At 43.2% G+C, this 20,267-nt stretch overlaps 1 protein-coding gene across 6 annotated transcripts in view; it reads right to left on the reverse strand.

The window, feature by feature from the left end:
• TMEM266 (transmembrane protein 266) overlaps positions 1-20,267 on the reverse strand; it is a 193,240-nt gene that overhangs the window by 74,174 nt on the left and 98,799 nt on the right. For 5 of the 6 annotated variants that reach the window (XM_075132987.1, XM_075132988.1, XM_075132986.1 and 2 more), the window contains 3 exons: positions 13,813-13,878; positions 4,977-5,082; positions 1,894-2,082 (listed from right to left, as the gene is read on the reverse strand). In XM_075132987.1, coding sequence (XP_074989088.1) covers positions 1,894-2,082; positions 4,977-4,990 — 203 coding nt within the window. In that variant the 5' untranslated portion in view covers positions 4,991-5,082; positions 13,813-13,878. Of the gene's footprint in view, positions 1-1,893; positions 2,083-4,976; positions 5,083-13,812; positions 13,879-20,267 lie in introns of those variants that run through there. The other variant, XM_048867897.2, reaches the window with a different exon arrangement.

Below are 20,267 nucleotides of genomic sequence, written 5' to 3' on the forward strand. Positions count from 1 at the left end.
CTCATGAAGTCCAATTTGGAAAAAAACTAATGGCAAGAACTTTCCCCTCATTCTGCTTCCTGACTGCAGCATGGAATACCTGCTGAGTGTAGATCAAGGATATCTCATCTTTGCTGATTTCTAAGTGTACATTAAAACATATTTAATTGTCAATAATTTTAAGCTTATATAAACCTTTTTATGTCTTCATCTTGAAGTCTCAGATTGACTTACTGTGAAGTGTTTTTAGATAGATCTTGCAGTAAAAGTAGCTATATAGATTTGGTATGATATAAACAGAAATAGTAATGAACAGTAGCTATATAATCCAATGTTGGGCTATTGGTCTCCTTATCAAAGGTGATGCTAGTTTTATGTAGATTCACACACTAAGGGAGACAGCTTTCCAAATGAGTCACTGTGCAGTCATTTATCAGTGGGATAGGCGTGTTAGTGTGTGTCTACAAAAACAACAAGGAGTCCAGTGGCACCTTAAAGACTAACAGATTTATTTGGGAATAAGCTTTTGTGGGTAAAAAACCCGCTTCTTCAAATGCATGGAGTGAAAATTACAGATACAGGCATAAATATAAACAACTCTTACTACTACCATAAGTAAAATGTGTTTACATGCTACTTGTTTTACCTGTAAATTACAGTGTAATTTTGACTTGTTAATGGGCCTTTGTAAAAAGCTCAATTTGTCCTTCAGACCAACAGAAGTTGCATCCATATGTCTGAAGGGAGAACAGAGTCTTCAGACACTCCCCTCTGTGGGTATTCCCTGCGTTTTAGACAGTAAAGGTGCTAGGTTTGTTAAATTTTTAAGGTAGCTACTTACAGACGGCTACTTATAAAAATAATGGATCTAGGTAAAATGCTTTGCCGTTCTCATATATATTGTGATTCAGTATTAAACATTCATTTAGTACCTTTAATATATTCAGTTGAAGAGTATATTTAGTAAGTGTTTTATTCTCTCATTTCCAAAGACATTTTCTAACAAATATAATGAACTTGATTTGAACTCCCTGTGTAAATGTAGCCAGAATCGGCACGTATGTTCTATCAGAACAACATTATTGTGCATATATATTCTGAATAGCAACAGCCTCATTCACAGCCTACCCAGAGCAAAGTCTTCTTTTAGAAACAGAAATAATCTGCATGAGGCTTAGGAGGTTGTGTTGCATAATCATAATCACCGGGTCAGGAAATGTCCATTCAAACATGTGGACCACCGTCACAGACCCCTGCATCTCACCATGGAACAAAAAAAAATGCAGAAAAGCCATTCCATAGGTCCTCTGTGACAGATGCCTCTCCTGAGGCATTTTCTGCATTTTTTTTGTTTTGTTTTTATGGGGAAGAGCCAAAAGTCAGGGCAAAAGACACAATTTAGGGCTTGTTTACACTTGAAATGCTACAGCATTTCTGTGCCATTGTAGCACTTCAGTGTAGATACTGACGGGAGGGGTTTAGACTATGCTGACGAGAGAGGTTCTACCATCGCAGCAGGTAATCCACCTCCCCAAGAGGCGGTAGCTAAGTCAAAGGAAGCATTCTTCAGTTGACCGAGCACTATCTACTCCAGGGGTTAGGTCAGCTTAAAACTATATCGCTGAAGGGTGTGGCTTTTTCACACCCCTGAGTGATGTAGCTGGGTTGACCTAACATTTTAGTATGGATCAAACTTTAGTTTTCTCGCGGATAGCAGTTTTCTAATATGCACTGCGTTCACATGGGAGACAGAAATTACTTTACTGCAAGGAGTCTGAAAACAACTAAATAGCTACATTAGAAAAAGATGCTTTTAGAATGGATTCAAGTGTAATTGGCTGGCCTTCTCTCTCCATCTCATGGCTTTCCCTTCTGTAAACCATGAAAATCCTTTAGGTTATCCTTCGCACTTACCCTTCTCTTTGGTACTCCTCATCCAAATTTGACAAGAGCTGGGACCCTGCCACAGAGAGATCAAGCGCAGCAAGGGGTAAATCTCGATAAGTGAAGTTAACAAGTTGTACAGGAGCTAAGCTTTTGGTCTCCTCTTCTACTTGTTGTGAAATAATCTCAACTTCTGAAATTCCACCTTCTATTGAAGGCCTAAAAATGATGAATAAGCAAATGGAAAAAAATATAATCAGTAAGGAACGGGAAATTTCCACAAGTAGCAGGACTAAAATTTTCCATAATGAAGGAAAAAGGCTTGATTACTGGTATTTATGTGTCACTTTTGATAATACATGTGGAGAAATGATATATGGGGCCAAAATCTATCCTCATCTGTGAAAGGTCGCTCCCACTGAGGTTAATAGGATCCCCACATGCACACAAGGGCAAAATTGGATTTAGATTGCAGGGTTGAAACCTTTTCATGCACATAAAATATAAACATAAATATTCAACAAACACACAAAGAAACAAACTCTGAACTATGTAGCAAAGTATACTTGCAAACTAGAAAAGAGAGTCAATGAAAAGAAGGCATGTAGTTACATGAACTAAACCCTCTCCTTTTTGTAGTGAGATCAGTGAACAACGGTCAAGCATTTTACTGACCAGTGTACAAATCACTCTAAGGCAGTGATTCTCACACTTATTTGATTGGGCTCCCCTTCTTGGTGACTGTAGTTGTTTACGCCCCCTTCTCAAGTACATATACCAACACACAGTTCTGAGGGCAGAGCAGAGAGCAGCGGCTGCTGGCCGGGCACCCAGAAGCACAGAAGTAAGGGTGGCAATGAGAAAAGTAATATTCGTCAGTATCACTTTTCGCAGCAGACTTAGTGTCCCATTGCTACCCTTACTTCTGCGCTGCTGCTGCTATCCTGGGGCTGACAGACAGAGCCCCGCTGCATTGATGTGAGAGATTGAGGCGTTAGAGGGGTGGCGGGAAGGAGAACCCGAGCCTGGGCTGCCTCCTGGTGAGGGATTGAGGGGGTGGAGGGAGGAAAGCCCAATTGGTGGTGCTCCAGCTGTTAGCCCCGGGGACAGAGCTCTGGCTGTCCTATTTATCTCCACCTCCTGGGTGTGCATGGCCTTTCTGCATGAGCCAGAGCCAGTCAGGGCTGACAGCCAGAGCTCTTTTTTTTTTCTTTTCTTTCAAAGAAGCACACAGTTTGTCCCTCCCTTGACACATTCCCGTGCTTTCATTGGGAGGCCTTCCCCAGGGTTTGAGAACCACTGCTCTAAGGTAATATATCCATTCTATTGCCCTTCATTGACCTCTGGTCAATATTTAGAAAAGTTCTGAATGGTGCCACCTCTTGCCCTACTCAACCAGAGAAAGGGTTGCTAATGCTCTAGGACTTCTGAGGAGAGTTACAGAGTAAGAACAGGAATAAAATTATAGGAGGATCCAAGATAAATTCTTCCCATCCATATATGTATAGAACATAATTTAAAAACTGGTTATGTATTCTCTATCCTTCTTAATGTTAATGAGAGTTCCATGTACACATACAAGGGTAAAATCCAACCATGTATGTGTGTCTATATCACTTAAAATAAGATACCACTTACTTAGAGAAAAAATAAGTTATTGCCCAGTACTTAATATATAGTGTATGTGATGGACAACTCTGTGTAGAGGGTTTGCCTGTCAAATCCCAGCAGGGACAGATTCTTTGCAGATTCCAGTGAATGCCTCCCTTTCCATTTGACTCACATTGTGTTGTAACCATAAACCTCTTTAGCGTTAATCCGGGAGAGCTTGTTAACTTCTGAAGAAATGCCAGGCTATTTCATTCAGGTTTTCAACAGATAGGTGCGATGGTTGGGAAGGTATTTTTCTTTCTTAGTGATGCAGTTAAAAAGTGTCTTACACCCAACTTTCCTTTCTTATTTGACTGCAAAAGTTGCAATGATTTTTTTTAAAAGAGCTTATTAAAATCCTCCAGTTATTCAACCAACCTGAATAAGACTTCATCTTTCTCACAAAAACTGAATAATTTAGAAGACCTCTTGCCTAAATCGTGTCTTGTAAGAGTTTGGAACCAGGAACATAAGACGTGGATGAAGAAGGATAAAAGTCTAAATTGAAGAGGTGGGAAAAGGCAATATTGCTCAGAGTCTGAACATTAGAATTAGAAGGGAGTAGAACCACTGCACAGATTACCTGGGAAGGTCCCTTTAACAATGTGAAGACACTATTATGACTGAAGTAAAAGGCTCGCAATGACCTATGATTGTTTCACACAGTCATAGAAATGAGTGCAAAAGATCCTTTGGGTCATCTAGCCATTGTCCCTTTATTTAGTTCTTTGTCCAGTCTAATTTTACATGTCTCCTCAAGGAATGGCTTACCACTTCCACTGAAAATTATTTCACTGACTAAAAAGATCTAATTAGCAGGAGATTTTTTTTCTGGTATTTGACTAGACATTTCTCTTCTCTGATTTAATGCTTTTGTACCACATACTAGCTGAAGATGCTGGCTTTTAGTTTGGAAGTGGACCACAGTCTGACTACCAGTATTACAGAACAAACTGTGAAAAGAGTTAGAGAAGCCCTTTCAGCTTCTCACTGTATGTTTTTTTTTTAACCTTTTAGACTCTTAAGTAGATTAAATGAGAGCTAGATAATGAAGTGACCGTGAAAAAGCAAATGAAACAGCGCTGACTAATAATCTTAACACAGGCTTGTTGGGAGGAAAACAAACATTTATATAGACCTGAAAATAATTTTATATATTAGTTCTTGGTCATTCAGTATTAACAATACTTCAGAATCATGCTCAAATAAATTGGTTAGTCTCTAAGGTGCCACAAGTACTCCTTTTCTTTTTGCATATTCACTTTGTTGTTGTTGCACTAATTCCGGGTCCGCAGACAACTGAGCAAATCCTGCATCTCTTATCCGAAACTTAAAATTCTCTTCCCAGCAATACTCATGCAACCTCCTTGGGATCAAGAGAATTTGGCACAGAGGATTTTGCATGAATGGGATTTGACTCATTGAATGGAAAAGCATTTGTAACTTTCTCATATGGTACTTACTGGGGATTGGTCATGTTGAAAGATGCAAATAAATCAGCAGTTGTTCCAGTACTTAACTAACTTCAGCTCCTCTGCAGACAATTTTCAGCATTTCAAGGCAAGGTTTCTACAAGAGGTAAAACTTATTATCAAGAACTCAGTTGCAGTTAGCGTAACATTCATTTCCATATAATTCAGTTTGTACAGCAGTTTCCCACAAATGCCACAAACCCCGCCCCCCACTTTTTTTGGTGATGCTTCTGTTCTGGGTTAAGATTGCCTCATCATAGAACTTTGCAAATTTATTGTAGCTTTCCACCCCCCACCCCACCCTTACGTTTAAATAACATTACAGGCTTGGCATTAAACAATCAGAAAATTTAGAGTGATGGGCAAGGTCTTAGGGGCAGATTTTCAAAAGAGGCAAAGAGATTTAGGAGCACAAGTCCTCACAAAGTCTAGGGAGCTTATTCTCTACATACTATACAGACTTGTACATATGAGAGTGTTAGTTAAGGTGAAAGGATTTAGGAGCACAAGTCCGAATGACTTCTGTGGGACTTGTGCTGCTAAACCTCTTAGCATCTTTAGGAAAGCTCTCCTTGGTCTTAACTCACACTCTCATGTATAATGATCTGTCTAGTATCTAGAGAATGTTTTTACCTATCAAGCCCATTAACCTGTTTGGCAATCTTTGTTCAAGGCCAAACGTATGCCTGTGCATTTGTGCTGTATCACAGGACTGAGGTGCAACACCAAAACTGTAGTGGACAAGCTCGCTAGAATGAAGCCATTGGCAGCAGCTGATGTGCCTTGCTGTCACAAGCACTAATATTCAACCCTACATTGTAAAAAACAATGTAAAAGTCCAAAATACAAATCTAAACAAAACAAGCTTCTGCCCTTTTAAATTAAGTATTTCGGAAACTGTAGTGATAAAAAATAAAAATGAATCTGAGTAATATAATGAGAGACTTTTAAAAGCTGTTTCCAGGGTTATATAGTGCATGTAATTAGCCACAATGAAGTTAAGGAGACTGTTGGTAAAAGACAAAAATGTACTCTTATTAATTAGGAGAACATCATAATGAGTGCCATACAAATGTATGAAGTTAGGGTATAACTGACATTCACATTGAAAAATTGCCATTATTGTACTAAAATGTCTCCTGAGTTGTAAACATTACTTAAACCAATTACAAGTTGCAACATTCAGATCATTTAGGTATCCTATACTTCTTTTTCCAAAAATGCATAAAATAAAACAAAAATTCATAGGATATTATAAAGATGTTTCATATATTGACTGTATGACCCTCAGCAATCCCTTAATATCCAATAATTAACCTAAAATTGCTAGTATAACGACTACACAATAATTACTAGAATAGCAATTTCCAAAGCATTATTTCATATACTGTATGCCTGTAACACAATAAAAGCCAATTAATTTATTCTTAGATTGCCTATATGCATGGGTATTCAGAAGGCTAGGGTCTAAATCTTAATCACTTTACTCATGCAGGTAGACCAACTGAAATTAATAGAAATATTCATCTGAATAGAACAAGCATGATTTGGCCTTAAAATAATAAATAATTGTATAGATTAACATATATACCATACTGATCTAAAAACTTGCAATTAAAAAATCTGATTAAAACCAGAATTGCATATGTACTTAGATAAACTCATTCTGATGCACTGCAGGCTGATCCAACACTCATTTGAAGTCAATGGGAGCCTTTCCATTGGCTTCAATAGACCTTGGCTTAGGCCCTAGCTATAAGTTTGTTCATTATGCTCCTAAAGCAGCAAAGCACTTACTTAAGTTTCATTGACTTTAATGAGATTTAAACATATGCTTAAGTGATTTGCTGAACTGGGCCTACAGTGGCTAAAGGTAGAGACTATTGTAGATAAGGCTACAAAACACTTCCCAAGATGAGCTTTGTATTAAGAAGCTCATAGCTCCCTAAAGCTTCTACCTTTTGGGCTGAAATTTTCGAATGTGATATATTTTTAAAGGAAAGTTTGATCAAAACCCCATCAACTGTTTTTGAGTGATGGGAAGATAAAAGAAAGGAGATTTGACTACAGACCACCAAATCAGGAAGAGGAGGTGGATGAGGCATTTCTAGAACAAATATCCAAAACACAAGATCTGGTAGTAATGGGGGACTTTCACTACCCAGACATCTTTTGGAAAAATGATATAGCAAAACAAAAAATTTCGAATAAGTTCCTGGAATATATTGGGGACAACATTTTATTCCAGAAAATGGAGGAATTAACCAGGGGAACAGCCATTTTAGATTTGATTTTGACCAACAGGGAGGAATTGGTAGCAAATCTGAAAGTGGAAGACAATTTGGGTAAAAGTGATCATGAAATGATAGACATCATGATTCTAAGAAAAGGAAGGAGTGAGAGCAAAAGAATAAGGATAATGGATTTAAAAAACAGACTAACAAACACAGAGAACTGGTAGGTAAACTCCCATGGGAAGACAATCTAAGGGGAAAAGGAGTTCAGGAGAGCTAACAGTCTCTAAAGGAGACAATATTAACCGCACAACTGCAAACTATCCCGAAGCAAAGTAAAGATAAGACTAGCAAGAGGACAGTATGGCTCCATCACAAGCTCTCTGATGACCTGAAAATCAAAAAGGAATCCTACAAAAAGTGGAAACAAAGACAAACTGATAAGGAGGCATACAAAAGAATAGCCCAAGCATGTAGGAACAAAATCAGAAAGTCCAAGGCACACAATGAATTATACCTAGTGTGACGATGGCAGACAAGGTGCCAGCTCATGCCAGAGTCCCATGCACTTGTGTATTCGTATAGATCAAAGTGTTTGTTAAATGTATAAGAGTGTATTTGGCGTTTGAACTTCATGAAAACTAGTGGAATGTTACTTGCATTGTAGTATCTTGTTATAATGCAGTAGAATTTTCATGGAATATTAAGGTTGGAAGAGTCCTCAGGAGGTCATCTAGTCCAATCCCCTGCTCAAAGTAGGACCAATCCCCAACTAAATCATCCCAGCCAAGGCTTTGCCAAGTCGGGCCTTAAAAACCTCGAAGGATGGAGATTCCACCACTTCCCTAGGTAACCCATTCCAGTGCTTCACCACCCTCCTAGTGAAATAGTGTTTCCTAATGTCCAACCTAGACTGCCCCCACTGCAACTTAAGACCATTGCTTCTTGTTCTGTCATCTGCCACTACTGAGAATAGCTAGCTCCATCCTCTTTGGAACCCTCCTTCAGGTAATTGAAGGCTGCTATCAAATCCCTGCCTCACTCTTCTGTTCTGAAGACTAAATAACCCCAGTTCCCTCAGCCTCTCCTCGTAAGTCATGTGCCCCAGCCCCCTAATTATTTTTGTTGCCCTCTGCTGGACTCTCTCCAATTTGTCCACATCCCTTCTGAAGTGGGGGGACCAAAACTGGACACAATACCCCAGGTGCCAAACAGAGGGGAATAATCACTTCCCTCGATCTGCTGACAATGCTCCTACTAATACAGCCCAATATGCCGTTAGCCTTCTTGGCAACGAGGCACACTGCTGACTCATATCCAGCTTCTCATCCACTGTAATCCCCAGGTCCTTTTCTGCAGAACTGCTGCTTAGCCAGTTGGTCCCCAGCCTGTAGCGGTGCATGGGATTCTTCCTTCCTAAGTGCAGGACTCTGCACTTGTCCTTGTTGAACCTCATCAAATTTCTTTTGGCCCAATCCTCCGATTTGTGTAGGTCACTCTGGACCCTATCCCTACCCTCCAGCGTATCTACCTCTCCCCCACAGCTTAGTGTCATCTGCGAACTTGCTGAGGGTGCAATTAATCCCATCATCCAGATCATTGATAAAGATGTTGAACAAAACCGGCCCCAGGACCAACCCTTGGGGCACTCTGCTTGATACCGGCCGCCAACTAGACATCGAGCCGTTGATCACTACCCATTGAGCCCGACAATCTAGCCAGCTTTCTATCCACCTTATAGTCCATTCATCCAATCCATACTTTTTTTAACTTGCTGGCAAGAGTACTGTGGGGGACCGTGTCAAAAGCTTCGCTAAAGTCAAGATATATCACATCCACTGCTTTCCCAATATCCACAGAGCCAGTTATTTCATCACAGAAGGCAATCAGGTTGGTCAGGCATGACTTGCCCTTGGTGAATCCATGTTGACTGTTCCTGATCACCTTCCTCTCCTCCAAGTGCTTCAAAATGGATTCCTTGAGGACCTGCTCCATAATTTTGTCAAGGACTGAAGTGAGGCTGACCGGTCTGTAGTTCCCCAGTTTCTCTTTCTTCCCCTTTTTAAATGTGGGCACTATATTTGCCTTTTTCCAATCATCTGGAACCTCCCCTGATAGCCACGAATTTTCAAAGATAATGGCCAATGGCTCTGCAATCACATCAGCCAACTCCCTCAGCACTCTTGGATGCATTAGATCTGGAACCATGGACTTGTGCACGTCCAGCTTTTCCAAATAGTCCTTAACCTGTTCTTTCACCACTGAGGGCTGCTCACCTCCACCCCATACTGTGTTGCCCAGTGCAGCAGTCTGGGACCTGACCTTGTCTGTGAAGACCGAGGCAAAAAAAGCATTGAGTACTTCAGCTTTTTCCATATCATCTGTCACTACTTTGCCTCCCCCATTCAGTAAGGGTCCCACAATTTGCCTGACCTTCTTGTTGCTAACATATCTGTAGAAACCCTTCTTGTTACCCTTCACATCCTTTGGTAGCTGCAACTCCAATTGTGCCTTAGCCTTCCTGATTACACCCCTGCATGCTCTAGGAATATTTTTATACTCCTCCCTAGTCATCTGTCCAAATTTCCACTTCTTGTAAGCTTCCTTTGCATCTGGTACACTTTCCTGTAAAAGTCCAAACAGTCCAGATATCCAGGATCTTTCCTTGAATCCATACTTACAGCTTCTTCTCACAGAAAACAAATTGACAGGATCACTACCCATGTGGGTTTTTCCTTTGATGATGGAAAGTGAGGAATACATTATGAGTCTTTGACTTCCGATCAGCACACACAATGACCACTTGCTTTGAAATTAGCACTTTTCTTCATTTGCATTCCACAAGGCTTCTTTCTCATTTGATGGGTTATTTAGTTACAGGGATATACACAATGAGAGTGTTGGGGACAACTTCCTGGTACAAGTGCTGGAGCAACCTCCTATGGGCTGTGCTCCTCTTGACCTACTGCTTACAAACAGGGAAGAATTAGTAGGGGAAGTAGAAGTGGGTGGCAACCTAGGCAGCAGTGACCATGAGATGGTTGAATTCAGGATCCTCACAAAAGGAAGAAAGGAGAATAGCAAAATATGGACCCTGGACCACAGACTTAGACTCACTTAGGGAACTGAAGGGCAGGATCCCCTGGGAAGCTAATATGAGGAGGCAAGGAGTCCAGGAGAACTGGCTGTATTTTAAAGAAGCCTTATTGAGGGCGCAGGAACAAACCATCCCGAAGTGCAGAAAGTATAACAAATATGGCAGGTGACCAGGTTGGCTTCCTTCTACATAGCAGCATGGGCCTATTATGCTTTTGCTGCTGTGCCAAGCTTCCAGTCTGTTTACAGGTATAGGGTGAAAAATAATATGCTTGTGGGGCTGTCTTGTCACCATCCCTAGCATGTACAACAATTTCTTCCACAAATCAGGTATGTCCCACATCTTTAAAGGTTAACCACTAGTATTAACTCCTTTGTCTTGACCCATAGATGAAATAGTAAAAGACACAAGATTAACAGCAAATCTACGGTGGACAGGTTTTGTTCACACAATTTAGCTTGTTTAGTGTCTACCGCATTTTCCCAGTTCTTTGTGCCCCCTGGTAGGCACTCTGATGCAGACTCCTCTGCCTCTTTGGAGAAGGCTTTCAATTCAGGCATGGGTTTGGGGCTTTGGCAAGGAAAAGGTGTACTGCAATCATGCCTGCCCTTGGCCCCTCCCTCTGGAATTTCTCTGGGCTGGACTTCACTCCCTTGTGAAGTTTCACCCATGCAGAGATTTTTCCCCTCCTGTCTTGGAGAGACAGCTTTATCTCTTACACGCATACCAAGAACAACATCTTTCATTGGGGTGCTTTGGATTGGTAAGACCCTTTTGGACACCCCACTTTCTGTTCCCAAAAGGTCAGCTGGATGGACTTCCCCCTCCCGGAGATCTGACCCCCAGTTTTCTCTTAAAACCTGATCCACAGGAGAGGGGTCTGGCATTTTAAATGCAGACTTTTCACCCTCCTCCTGGGAAAGATCTTCCCTACAAAAGGTGGGTGGACTTTCTGCCCCCCCCTCACCTTCTGTCTGGGGTTCCCCCTCTGGGCTCCCCTCTGGGCCAGACATCCCAGTGTCCCCCAAAAGGGAAGGTGACCCTGGTCCAGCTGTGGGCTCACAGCTACCAGCTATGACAGACCCTTCACTGGCCAGCAAAATTCCCCCCTTTTCACTCAGGTTGGGCTTGCTTCTAGCTACACAGTCCTTGGGGTCTGTTCCCACCGCAGCGGTCACCAGGACCCCAAATTCCACCTTCAGGACACATGTCTCTGTGCACCCCAAGGCAGGCCCTGCCCCCTGCTGACCTGCAACTTCCTGGCAGTCAGCGGCTGGGGTGGCCCCCCTGTAACAAGGTGATACATTCCCTTCTCCCGGGGAAATGATTGCGAGACAGGACCTGACTCCATCCAGCCCCTCCCTCTGGAACTTGCCTTGAGCCCCGGGGCTACAGGAACTGGCCACAATCATCCCTGCCCCCAAAGCTGCATTCTTTACTGCTACAGAGGAATCTAAGAGACACCCTCTTATTCCCCCAGCAGCCCATGTGACTTCACCACCCAACCCCCACCCCGCCACCGGGGCTTCCAGCACAAAATTCTTTCTCACTGCTAACCAACCCTGGGACAGATTCTGCCACATTAAAGAAATCATTCCCTAGTAGAAATGGTACAAAATTGTGTGCCACCGTTGCAAAAGTCAGTTCAGCCTGCAAATACTTAGTTTGCATGTGTCACTTTAGTTAAAGGTGCAAGGACTTTGTAACCTCCCACCAGTTCTACTTCTGCCATTTTACCTGGCTACAAATCCTTCTCCTGGATCAGGTCCCTCCTGACCACAGAAATCTCAGCACATGTGTCCTTCAATCCAAGAAGCACTTCACCATTGATTTTAACAGCATGCATATGCTCATTGCTTGGTTGTGTGGAAGTAAGCTTTACAAATCCTGTGTGGAAAGAGGCCGCAGCCTGGCTTGGAGAAGTAGCAGCTTCATGTGTTACTTGCTGCCTGCTTCCACTCAGCAAGGGACACTTATTCCTCAGGTGCTCAGTGGACTTACAATGATAGCACCTCTTGGACACCTCTGCTTGTACAGAAAATTTGGGACAAGTAACAGGGGAATGGGGAGGTGAATGCCCAGCCTCCTTCTTCCCAGGGGTAAAATGGTGGTTCTGCTTTCCCTCAACCCTGTACCCCTCTGCCAGTGGTTTATGTCTATCATATATAGACTCCCTGACATCATAGGTTCAAATCTCAGTAGGGTTGATTTAGCCCTTCATTCTTCTGGGGTAGATGAATTAAATTCTATACAGTTCACTGTGTGTCCTTCTCAAATAAGATCTTAAAATTTCCTGTCTGCTCTGCCTGGATATTATATATGCTATGGTTCCAGAGTAGGAGTTTGCGCTGGTGCTGTTACCCAGAACTCTTCCCTGTTTGAGTTACTTTGTTAACCTTTATGGATTGCTTTACATATTATTGGCCATACAATGCACTAACTGCCTGTTGCCTGCCAACCAAGAGGTGGTTGAATTTCAGGGGGACTATATGTATGCGCTACAGTTTGGAAAGCACTTTGGGATGAAAGGTGATACATAAGAGTAAAAAGTGTGCAAGAATGTGTGTGTATATTGCGCACACAGATAGTAATCACAAAAATTCAAGAGTAATCTTAAAACTCTGTACCCTGGTACTTTTTCGTTACAAACAGGATATTTTATTACACAGCCTTACCACATATATGCAAATACAACAAGCTATGTGTGCACTGTAGAACTAAGAAGAGGGAGGGAGGGAGAGAGAGAGAAGAAAGGACGAGGGGAGGGGAAGGTGCAGTTGAAACATTTTGGACCAAACTCTGTGCTCACTTGTACTCTGTGCAGCTGAACTGAGGTCACTGTATATCGAGAGCACGCAGTCCAGGTTATTTAGTTTTATATATTTAGTAACATTCCTTTAAAAGTACATATAATACAGTTCTAGATTCTTGTACAAAAGAATACAAACAGGAAATGAAAATCTAAACCAGAACTATTTACCTGACCAAAGCAACAAAATTTAACCTCCACCACCCCATCCTCATATTCCTCCACACACCACCTTGGCAAAACCTTGGGTGGGGGGGGGGAATGGAGAACCCTGGAAGCATGCTCTGAAAGCGAATAAATTCAGCAATATTAAATGAAGAGCTGGAGTGAATGCCAGGGTTGCTAAGGGTTGTTTTACAGGATTTTCCCGTTTTCCAACTTCTCGGTGACTTTGAAGCATTTACACAAATAGAACATACATTGGAAATATTTTTTTACATTAGGCTCTAATCTCAATCTGTGAATGAAAATTATACCTATTCTAAAGTTAAATAGGAAGTGATGGAAACATCAAAATTCTTGCTATGCCTGTTAGTCAATCATAAGTTAAGTCATGGAGCTATCTAGAAACCTAGAGGGAAAGAGAAATGGATGGAGTCATCAAAGGAGAGGAGGGAGTGGTTAATCACCTAATAGTACAGCTCTGGGATCTTTTAAAAAAGGAAGAAATAGAGTGGCTCTACGTACCTCTGGGTATGAACCACAGATGTGTCAAAAAACTTCATGATCAACAGCATGGAAGGTAGATGAGAGCTTTAAAAAAAAGGAAAAATATAAGATCAGCATGGATGTGACTTTCATTCACTGTCAGGAAAAGATCATTAACCAGCACTATTAGTGCAATTTATGCACCTTACTGAAACCTGAAACACTATTGCATCGAGTCAAGAAACCCTGAGAATTCTGGAGGCTGTCTGATTTACCCTGTTGTAATCTTCTCAATCGGCCCAAATAAAGGTTCAAAACAGGTCCATAGCTGGAAACATTTTCCACATCAAGTGATACCTCAAAAATGTTTCTTAGAGGCTGCTCTTCTGAAGGGAGGCACTAAGAATCTTCCCCGACAGAGAACACAACACTTCCTTGCTGGCATTCCTCAGTCAGGAAAAACTTGGGTCCAGTTTATAAACTACAGCCTACAGCTCTGTCACCACTTCAGTGAGCAACAATGACCTCAATTCAAGTGGAGTAGACTTAGAATTTAGTCCCTCAAGACACGGCTTTGCCTCAACAGAGGCTCAGTAACTGATCTAAGTAATTTCCTTCAACAACATAAACTCCTCACAACTGGAAAAGATTCCACTTTATAACTGTGTGACTATAACTAGGATTTGGCAGGGCCACTGCCCCAAACAGTTCTGCACTTTAGGGCTTTGTAGATGCTGTGGTGGCAGAGAGAGTTTTCACCAACTCCTGTACAGATATGGCTTAAAATTTAAAATGAATATCTCCTCTTACAATTGGTTAGGCTTGACACATGACTCTCACCATCAGGGCTCTAGTAAATATAGTTCTCATTCTAAATGAATGCTTTTTGAACGTTTGAAGGAAACCATGCAGTTGGTTTTCAGTGTAAGAAGATGCTTTCTGTACTTATTACATTTAAAAAAAAAAAAGGGCTGCATTCAGAGAAGTCAATTTTTAGAACCCCAAACATGGCATGTAGGTAGTCCAACAAGATGAACACTTGTTTTGAAAAAACCAAAACAAAACTGCTGTTTAGAAAAAAATGTGTGAATATTAAAATATCACATATCAGGCATCAACAGTAAATAAATGTTGTTATCATTTTGGAAACAGGCTGGCGTACATCAAATGTTTACATTGCAGATTCCTAATCCTTCTGACAGCTCTAACGTAAGGAATTCCAGAGGAGTTTGCAGGGGAACAAGAGGGATTTCAGAAGGTTTCATATTAAAAAGAAAGGGAAAGCAAGGGTGGCTTTTGCAATCATGAAGACTTTACTGGTCAACAAGTGTATATGCAGTACTATATTACAAAGAAAAGTATATATTAAAAGAAAGATGTTTAGGTTGGAAAATCAAGCTCTCAAACATTGGGAAATGCCCGATTTGCAGCTGCTCATGCAGCCTTAATTCTACCCCTTTGTGGATCATCCTGTGCCAAGAATGAACCAGAATGCTGTGGAAAAATAGTATGTGATCATGTAATTAAAGACTATCTCATAATCCATATCCACAGGTTATTTATATGTAATTTCCCAGTTTTTAAAATGAAAAAATAAATTCTATTATGTACAACTGTAACAATCCCTTCATTATGTATCATTATCAAGGTTTGAACACTGAACCTTCAGCACTGCAGCACAGCGTGAGGTACAGGACCTAACATTAGCTAACAGCAGGAGAAGGTTATCATCTGCAGTAGGGAAATAGGATTCTGGTTCCATGTGCAGGGTTCAGAGGGAGCCTAGTCCAGCCCTTTCCCACTCCTTGGGAGCTGGAGTGCTTCTGTCTCATGTTGTGTTTCCAAAGGGGAGGAATGGGCTGGGGCTATGTACACTTAGTCCAGGACACTTATGGAGGGAGCCCAGCCTGGGTCTTTTCCCAGAAACCCAGAAATTGGGGGAGCACCTGCTCAATTTGGTGCCCCCTCAGAGAGGGAGGGATGGGGATTGGATTCTGGGGCAACATGCCAGGTATAATGTTGTGGTGAAGGTTGGAGGGAGCTCGATATGGCTCGCCACTCCCTACTGCTGCTCCAGCAGCAACCCAGGATTCTCAATGCAGTGCATGCCACTGCACTTCTGGGACCTTCATGGCACATAAACCCAGAATCTTTCAAATGTTTATGTTCAGTTATTATTTCGTCATGCTTCCAAAATTTTCCTGAAAAAACACAAACCAGAGCAGGGAAAATCATGATTTTTAACCATCTGTAACTTGGCTAAAGCTGAACAGAATTTCATGGGACAAAGAAAAGGCACTTCTCTAACCTGAGGGTTTTCTCTCTGCTGAATTTTAAAGGCCTGCTACAAATAGTAGAGGTGTTAGAAAAAGTAAAGCCTAAGAAGAATTTTTTATAATGGAAACTGTTAGGCAACCTAAATATCAAGGTCACTACTAGCTCTCTCAGTAATAAGCTTATTAATCAGGGCAAGCATTGGGATCTACTGGAGCTGTTACTCAGGGACAGCATCCTCTTATTGTCACATCATCCCTCAAATTTCCAAACTGTCACCTGAGGTGTAGTTTATTTTGCTTCAGTAAATAACAGAAAATTTGCAATGATATGCTTAAAAAGTTGGTTTTACTCATCTTTCTAAAGGTTAGCAGGTTTGGGCTGGTTTTAATAGCAGAATGGGTGACCATCTGAGGCCATGTCTACTCTACGAAAGTACTCCTATTTTACAGAAGTCGATTTTTGGGAACAGATTGTATAAAGTCGAGTGCACACTAAGCACATTAATTCAGCGGTGTGCATTCACAGTACTGTGGCAAGCGTCGACATTCCGAGCGGTGCACTGTGGGTAGCTATCCCACAGTTCCCGCAGTTCCCGCTGCCCATTGGAATTCTGAGCTGAGCTCCCAATGCCTGATGGGGCCAAAAATTTGTTGTGGGTGGTTATGGGTAAATGTCATCAGTCAACCCTCCCTCCCTCTGTGAAAGAAACAGCAGACAATCATTTTGCGCCCTTTTCCCTGGATTGCCCGAGCAGATGCCATAGCACGGCAAACATGGAGCCGGTTCAGCTCACTGCAGCAGTTATGACCATTGTAAACACCTGGCGAATTATTGTGAAGCGCGGTGATGAGGACATGAACATGGATTTCTCTAAAACTGCGGTCCCCGGCAATTTGGAGATCATGGTGTTACTGGGGCAGGCTCATGACGTGGAACGCCTATTCTGGGCCCGGGAAACAAGCACAGAGTGGTGGGACTGCATCGCGTTGCAGGTTTGGGATGATTCCCAGTGGCTCCGAAACTTTTGCATGTGTAAGAGCACTTTCATGGAACTTTGTGACTTGCTTTCCTCTGCCCTGAAGTGCAAGAATACCAAGATGAGAGCAGCCCTCACAGTTCACAAGCGAGTGGCAATAGCCCTGTGGAAGCTTGCAAGGCCGGACAGCTACCAGTCAGTCGGTAATCAATTTGGAGTGGGCAAATCTACTGTGGGGGTTGCGGTGATGCAAGTAGCCAACACAATCATTGAGCTGCTGCTATCAAAGGCAGTGACTCTGGGAAATGTGCAGGTCATACTAGATGGCTTTGCTGCAATGGGATTCCCTAATTGTGGTGGGGCTATAAACGGAACGCATATCCCTATCTTGGGACCGGACCACTAGGGCAGCCAGTACATAAACCACAAGGGGTACTCTTCAATGGTGCTGCAAGCACTGGTGGATCACAAGAGACGTTTCACCAATATCAACATGGGATGACTGGGAAAGGTTCATGACGCTCGTATCTTCAGGAACTCTGGTCTGTTTAAACAGCTGCAGGAAGGGATTTAATTCCCAGACCTGAAAATAACTCTTGGGGATGTTGAAATGCCTATAGTTATCCTTGGGGACCCAGCTTACCCCTTAATGCCCTGGCTCATGAAGCCGTACACAGGGACCCTGGACAGTAGTAAGGAGCTGTTCAACTATAGGCTGAGCAAGTGCAGAATGATGGTAGAGTGTGCATTTGGACATTTAAAGGGTCGCTGGCGCAGTTTACTGACTCACTCAGACTTCAGCGAGACCAATATTTCCATTCTTATTGCTGCTTGCTGTGTGCTCCACAATCTCTGTGAGAGTAAGGGGGAGATGTTTATGGCGGGGTGGAAAGTTGAGGCAAATCGCCTGGCAGCTGAATACATGCAGCCAGACACCAGGGTGGTTAGAAGAGCACAGCAGGAAGTGCTGCGCATCAGAGAAGCTTTGAAAACCAGTTTCACGACTGGCCAGAGTACTGCGTGACGCTTCTGTTTGTTTCTCCTTGATGAAAACCCACCCCCTGGGTTGCCTCTAAATTCCCTGTAAGCCACCCGCCCTCCCCCCTTCGATCACAGCTTGCTTGCAAAGGAAATAGTCACTATCGTTTAAAAATCATGTGTTCTTTATTAATTGATTATAAAAATAGGGAGATAACTCACAAGGTAGCCTGGGTGGGGTGTGGGAGGAGGGAAGGAAAAGGCCACTTTAAAACTTCTTGAATGACAGTCTTCTGTTGCTTGGGCTGTCCACTGGGGTGGAATGGTTGGGTGCCCGGAGCCTCCCCCGCCGCATTCTTGGGCATCTGGGTGAGGAGGCTATGGAACTTGGGGAGGAGGGATGGCGGTTAAACAGGGGGTGCAGCAGCAGTCTGTGATCCTGCTGCTGTTCATGAACCTCCACCAGATGCCGGAGCATGCCTGTTTGATCCCGCAGCAGCCCCAGCATTGCCTCATGCCTCCTCTGATCTTCCTGCCGCCACCTCTCCTCACGTTCATCAGCCACTTTCCTGTACTCTGCTATTGTGTCCCTCCACACATTCTGCTGAGCTCTGTCAGTGCCGGATGACTGCATGAGCTCAGAGAACATTTCATCGCACGTGCATTTTTTTTCGCCGCCTTATCTGAGATAGCCTTTGGGACGGAGGAGGGAGGCTTGAAACATTTGCAGCTGCTGGAGGAAAAAAAGGGAGTGAAGTATTTAAAAAGATACATTTTACAGAACAATGGCTACACTCTTTCACGATGAACAACACTATTCACATTACATAGCACATGTGATTTTGGTACAAGGTAGCAGTTTGCATCTTATATTGAGTGCCTGCGGCTTTGGTGTTAGAGATCACACACGCAGTGCCGGGCAACAGAATTTGGCTTGCAGGCGGCCATGGTAAGCCGTAGTCTTTTGGCTTCTGCAGCCTTCAGAACAGCAGCACCCTCCACTCCCATACCAAGCAAAACATGTTGAGTTGGCCATTTAGTGCTGAGGTTTTCCTGTTAACGTGCAGCAGCAGAAACCAAACTAACCCCCCTCTCCCCCATCCAATTCTCTGGGATGATTGCTTTACCCCTCACCCCACTGTGTGGCTGGTATCAGGGAAGATCCTTGCTAGCCAAACGTGAACAGCTCAGCACCAAGGCTCCCCCCCCCCCGGCACCGCATGGCTAACTGCAGGGAGAATTTCTTTTCAGCCACAGGCAAACAGCCCAGTAGGAACGGCCACCTCTGAATGTCCCCTTAATTAAATTCCCCTATTTCAACCAGGTTACCATGAACGATATCACTCTCCTGAAGATAACACAGAGAGATCAAGAACGGATGTTGCTTGAATGCCAGCAAACACCGGGACCATACGCTGCCAGGCTTTGTCATGCAATGATACCAGATTACTTGCTACTAGCATGGCGTGGTAAAGTGTCCTACCATGGAGGACGGAATAAGGCTGCTCTCCCCAGAAACCTTCTGCAAAGGCTTTTAGAGTACCTCTAGAAGAGCTTCATGGAGATGTACCTGAAGGATTTCCACTCCATCCCCAGACATGTTAACAGACTTTTCCAGTAGCTGTACTGGCCATGAATGCATCCCAAGTCCTCAGGGCTACTTAATCATTAAAAAACGTTTGCTTTTATTATATGTATTATATTTAAAAAGGTAAACTCACCAGAGGTCCCTTCTCCAGCTTGGTTAGGTTGGGAGGGTATTTCAGTTAGGGTGATAAAAAGATCCTGGCTGTCGGGGAGAACGGTGTGCTGTGTCCTCTCCTCAAGCTCGTCCTCCTCCTCCTCATATTCCTAGTCCGCAAAACCCTCAGGCATGGATGAGAGTACCCCATCATCGGAGTCCATGGACCGGGGTGGGGTAGTGGTGGCGGCCCCCCTTAGAATTGCATGCAGCTCAGTGTAGAAGCAGCATGTCTGGGGCTCTGTCCCGGAGCATCCGTTTGATTTCTCTGGCCCGCTGCTCCTGCCGGGGAGTGCAGGCAGTGTGGTTGTGAGTTCCTGCTGCTCTGAGCGGCATGGTAAGGGGGTGGGGAGTGGGGTGGATTGGATAAGGGGCAGGAGGTTCCGTGGGGCAGTCAGAGACAGGGAACAGGGGGTGGTTGGATGGGGTGGAGATTCGGGGTGGTGGTGGTCAGGGGTCAGAGAGCAGGGGGGGTTTGATAGGGGGTGGGACTTCCGGGGGGCCTGTCAGGGAGTGACGGGA

This window comes from Caretta caretta, chromosome 10, assembly GCF_965140235.1.
Source record: "Caretta caretta isolate rCarCar2 chromosome 10, rCarCar1.hap1, whole genome shotgun sequence".
NCBI classification, from domain to species: Eukaryota; Metazoa; Chordata; order Testudines; family Cheloniidae; genus Caretta; species Caretta caretta.